The following is a 3,091-nucleotide window of genomic DNA, read 5'->3' as shown; positions in this document are numbered from 1 at the left end:
ACGCAGGTGGGCGGCGGGGCGCGGAGCAGGTGTGCTCGCGGGGAGCCGCCAGGCAGCACCCAGCTTTGTGAGCGACGCTCCGCGAGCCACGCGCCGGGCGTACGCGCTTCCTCTCTGGGCCGGGCCTGAGGCCGCGCCCTCCGCGACTGGTGAGACCCCGGCCCCCGCTCCCTGGGACGCAGCGGGTGGGGTGGGCGGGGTGGGGTGGTGGCGCGGGGACAGAAGGCGCGGCGCGTGCCGCCCCCGGGGGTCTCCCGCGCCTTCAGGGTAGCTGAGCCTTCGCGAGGCCCCGCCCCCCTCCCACGGCGCGCGCTGCGTGGGCGGATGATCCACAGCTCTGGGGATAGCGGGCTGGGCGCGGGGGTGGGTGGGTGCGGGTACCGGACAGTTGCACCCGGGGCATGTGGACTCTGCTCAGGCAGCGGGGTCGCACTGAAGACCTGCTGACAGCGCCCGGAGGTCGGGCGGGGGGCGCACACGGGACCTGCGCACTGCGTCTTGGGGGGGCTCACTAAGCACCTGTTGGGAGCTCAGGTCCCACCGCGGCCCTGCAGACTCCGCCCGCCCGGGGAGATGGAGTGGGGGACGCGCTCGCGCCCAGGTGTTTGCAGGTTGTGTGCGCAAGGGGGAGGGCGAAGCGTGGCGGGAGGGCGAGGCGAGGGAAGGAGGGCCCGAGAAAGGAGGCGGCGGCGGCGCGGAGGAGGGTTATCTATACATTTAAAACCAAGCCGCCTGCGCCGCGCTGGGAAGACCCGGGGAGCGTCCGGCCGCACGCGCAGGACACGAGCGCCCCACGCTCCGAGGCGCGCGCGGCCTGCCACCCCCTGGCCTCCTGAGCCTCGCTGCCCCTGGGCCCCAGACGACCTGGAGCGCGTGCCCTGGGGAGTCGCTCCGCGGCACAGTGCCAGGGCCTCCCTGGGGGTTCTGTCGTCCTCCCACCGGCCCCCGCCCCCGTCCTCTGTCCGCCCCTCCTGCTGCGCGCGGGGGCTCGGAGGAGTTGCGGGACGAGTGGATGCGGGCGCGATGGACAGCGGCGCGCTGCCCGGGCCCGCGCCCTCCGTGCCTGGCGTCTCGGGCGGCTGCGTCCCTCGGCGGCGACCCACATCCCCAGAGCTGCTGCGCTGCAGCCGGCGGCGACGGCCGGGCGCGACGGAGAGCGGGGGTGGCGCGGCGGCCGTGGCGCGGCGCAATGAACGCGAGCGCAACCGCGTGAAGCTGGTGAACTTGGGGTTCCAGGCGCTGCGGCAGCACGTGCCGCACGGCGGCGCCAGCAAGAAGCTGAGTAAGGTGGAGACGCTGCGCTCGGCGGTGGAGTACATACGCGCGCTGCAGCGCCTGCTGGCCGAGCACGATGCTGTGCGTGCCGCGTTGGCCGAGGGGCTGCTGGCGCCAGCCGCGCGCCCCTCCGCGTCCTGCGGGCCCCCGGGGACCCCTGCCGCCGCCCTAGGCTCGCCTTCTTGCGCTTCGTCGTCCCCGGGCGGCGGGGGCAGCTCGGATCCCGGCTCGCCGCGCTCCGCCTACTCCTCGGACGACAGCGGCTGCGAGGGCGCGCTCAGCCCCGTGGCGCGCGAGCTGCTCGACTTCTCCAGCTGGTTAGGGGGCTACTGAGCGCTCCGCCCCCCGAGGTAACCTCCAGCGGTGGGGAACTGGGGGGTTAGCGCAGGGGCAGCCGGGCGGGGTGGAGTGGGCAGCCTCGAGGCTAGCGTCCCCGGGAGCAGCCAAGCGCAGCGCCTGGCCCGGGTGACGGCTTTGATTTCGCTCACTCTTCATTTTCCCCAAACTTTTTCAAGCCTGTGCAAGACCAGCGTTTGTTTGTCCGGGATTGCAAAACTTCCTCTCGCTGCTGCGCAGAACGGGTGGGGGGTGTGGGGGGGGGCCTCTGGCGGGTGAGGCCCCGAGTGCGCGCGGATCCTGGGGCAGAGCAGGGCGCTGGGAGGCGGGGTGACTTTGCATTGCAAATCGCGCGCCGGGGCCTGGTGGCAGAAATGAGTCGGCCGGTGCCGAGCCCTGACTCACTGCGGCTCTGAGAGCGCGCCCCGCCCCCACCCCGGCCGGGGCCACAGACAGAATCCGAGGCACCCACGGACTCGCGCTCTAAAACCCACCAAGCAAACGAAACTGCAGACTTGGCTTGTGGGCGGCGGGGCCCGGCCAGATCCCGCACTAATGCGCGTCCCCGTCCCCCCTCCCCTCCCAGCAGCAGCCCTGGACTCCGAGCGGCCAGCAAGCTCACCCCCTGGGAGCCAGGTGGGTGGCCCGCGCCTCGGGCCCACTGTCCCCGCGGGCGAAGCCACACCGAGCCAGGACTCCGCTGACAGGTCGCCTGTGCCGTCCAGCCTGACCAAGTGCGCATGTGGAAAGGGTCCCCGCCCGACCCCGCCCAGCTGGCAGTTTCCTCAGACCCCCATCATCCTACCCAGGGAGGTTCTCCACTGGGATAGGGCTGGGGCACCACCACGGAGGTTTCTGGAGGGGAGAGGACTTTCTGACTACACAGAACTGCTCTGTTGTGCGGATTAGTTTGAACTGCCCAGGAACACCCGCCATATGAAGACTTATTTTTGTACCAAAAAAAAAAAATCCCCAGACTTGGAACACAATAAAGATGTCTACTCCCGCCCCACCCCACCACTGGAATTTTCCAACCCCGCCAAGATCTGGACACCCGCTGCCCCTGAGGGGCTGTGTCCCTGGGAGGCGTCCCCTTGCAGTGGCCATGGGGATGGAGAGACGGCTCCCGCTGGGGACCAGACTTCGTGGGAAGCCTGTTTTAGGGCAGGTGGACTTCACAAATAGATCAGTGCTGTGTACTGGTGTTGGGGGTGCCCTCTTCATGCCCTGAGGCCCCCATTTCCCAGGCGGGGGCAGGGCCTGGGTGGGACCCAGCAGGTGGGGTCACCTCCTCCTGTACCCCGACCCCTGCTCTGTGGGGTGGGGCCAGAGCTGTGAGGTCTGGGGGTCCAGCCTGGTCACCACTGCCCCAAAGCAATACACCCTTTGGGGCAGGGAGCTGGTGGCTGTCCAGCAGGGAGGCCGAGGTCTGGGGGCGCTGCTGCCTGGCACGGACATGAGGGTCTGGCGCCCGGGGAGG

The 3,091-nt window shown here is 70.5% G+C and overlaps 1 protein-coding gene across 2 annotated transcripts; it reads left to right on the top strand.

Moving 5' to 3' along the window:
* Positions 1-405: 405 nt before the first annotated feature.
* On the top strand, positions 406-2,656 carry ASCL2 (achaete-scute family bHLH transcription factor 2). 2 transcript variants are annotated; one of them, XM_059380671.1, is made up of 2 exons: positions 406-1,625; positions 2,201-2,656. In XM_059380671.1, the coding sequence occupies exon 1, from the start codon at positions 574-576 to the stop codon at positions 1,606-1,608; it is 1,035 nt and encodes a 344-aa protein (XP_059236654.1). In that variant the 5' UTR covers positions 406-573; the 3' UTR covers positions 1,609-1,625; positions 2,201-2,656. The 2 variants fall into 2 exon arrangements, with proteins under 2 accessions (XP_059236654.1, XP_059236570.1); XM_059380587.1 differs by having other exon boundaries at positions 407-1,625; positions 2,198-2,654.
* The last annotated feature ends 435 nt before the right edge of the window (positions 2,657-3,091 follow it).

The sequence above is a fragment of the Mustela nigripes genome, chromosome 1 (genome assembly GCF_022355385.1).
Source record: "Mustela nigripes isolate SB6536 chromosome 1, MUSNIG.SB6536, whole genome shotgun sequence".
NCBI classification, from domain to species: Eukaryota; Metazoa; Chordata; class Mammalia; order Carnivora; family Mustelidae; genus Mustela; species Mustela nigripes.
Note: the sequence above shows the minus strand (reverse complement) of the source record. Positions and strands in the feature narration are given on the sequence as shown.

Bases quoted from the DNA above. Each gene is read 5' to 3' on its own strand.
- ASCL2 (XM_059380671.1), top strand. From the start codon at position 574: ATGGAGTGGGGGACGCGCTCGCGCCCAGGTGTTTGCAGGTTGTGTGCG.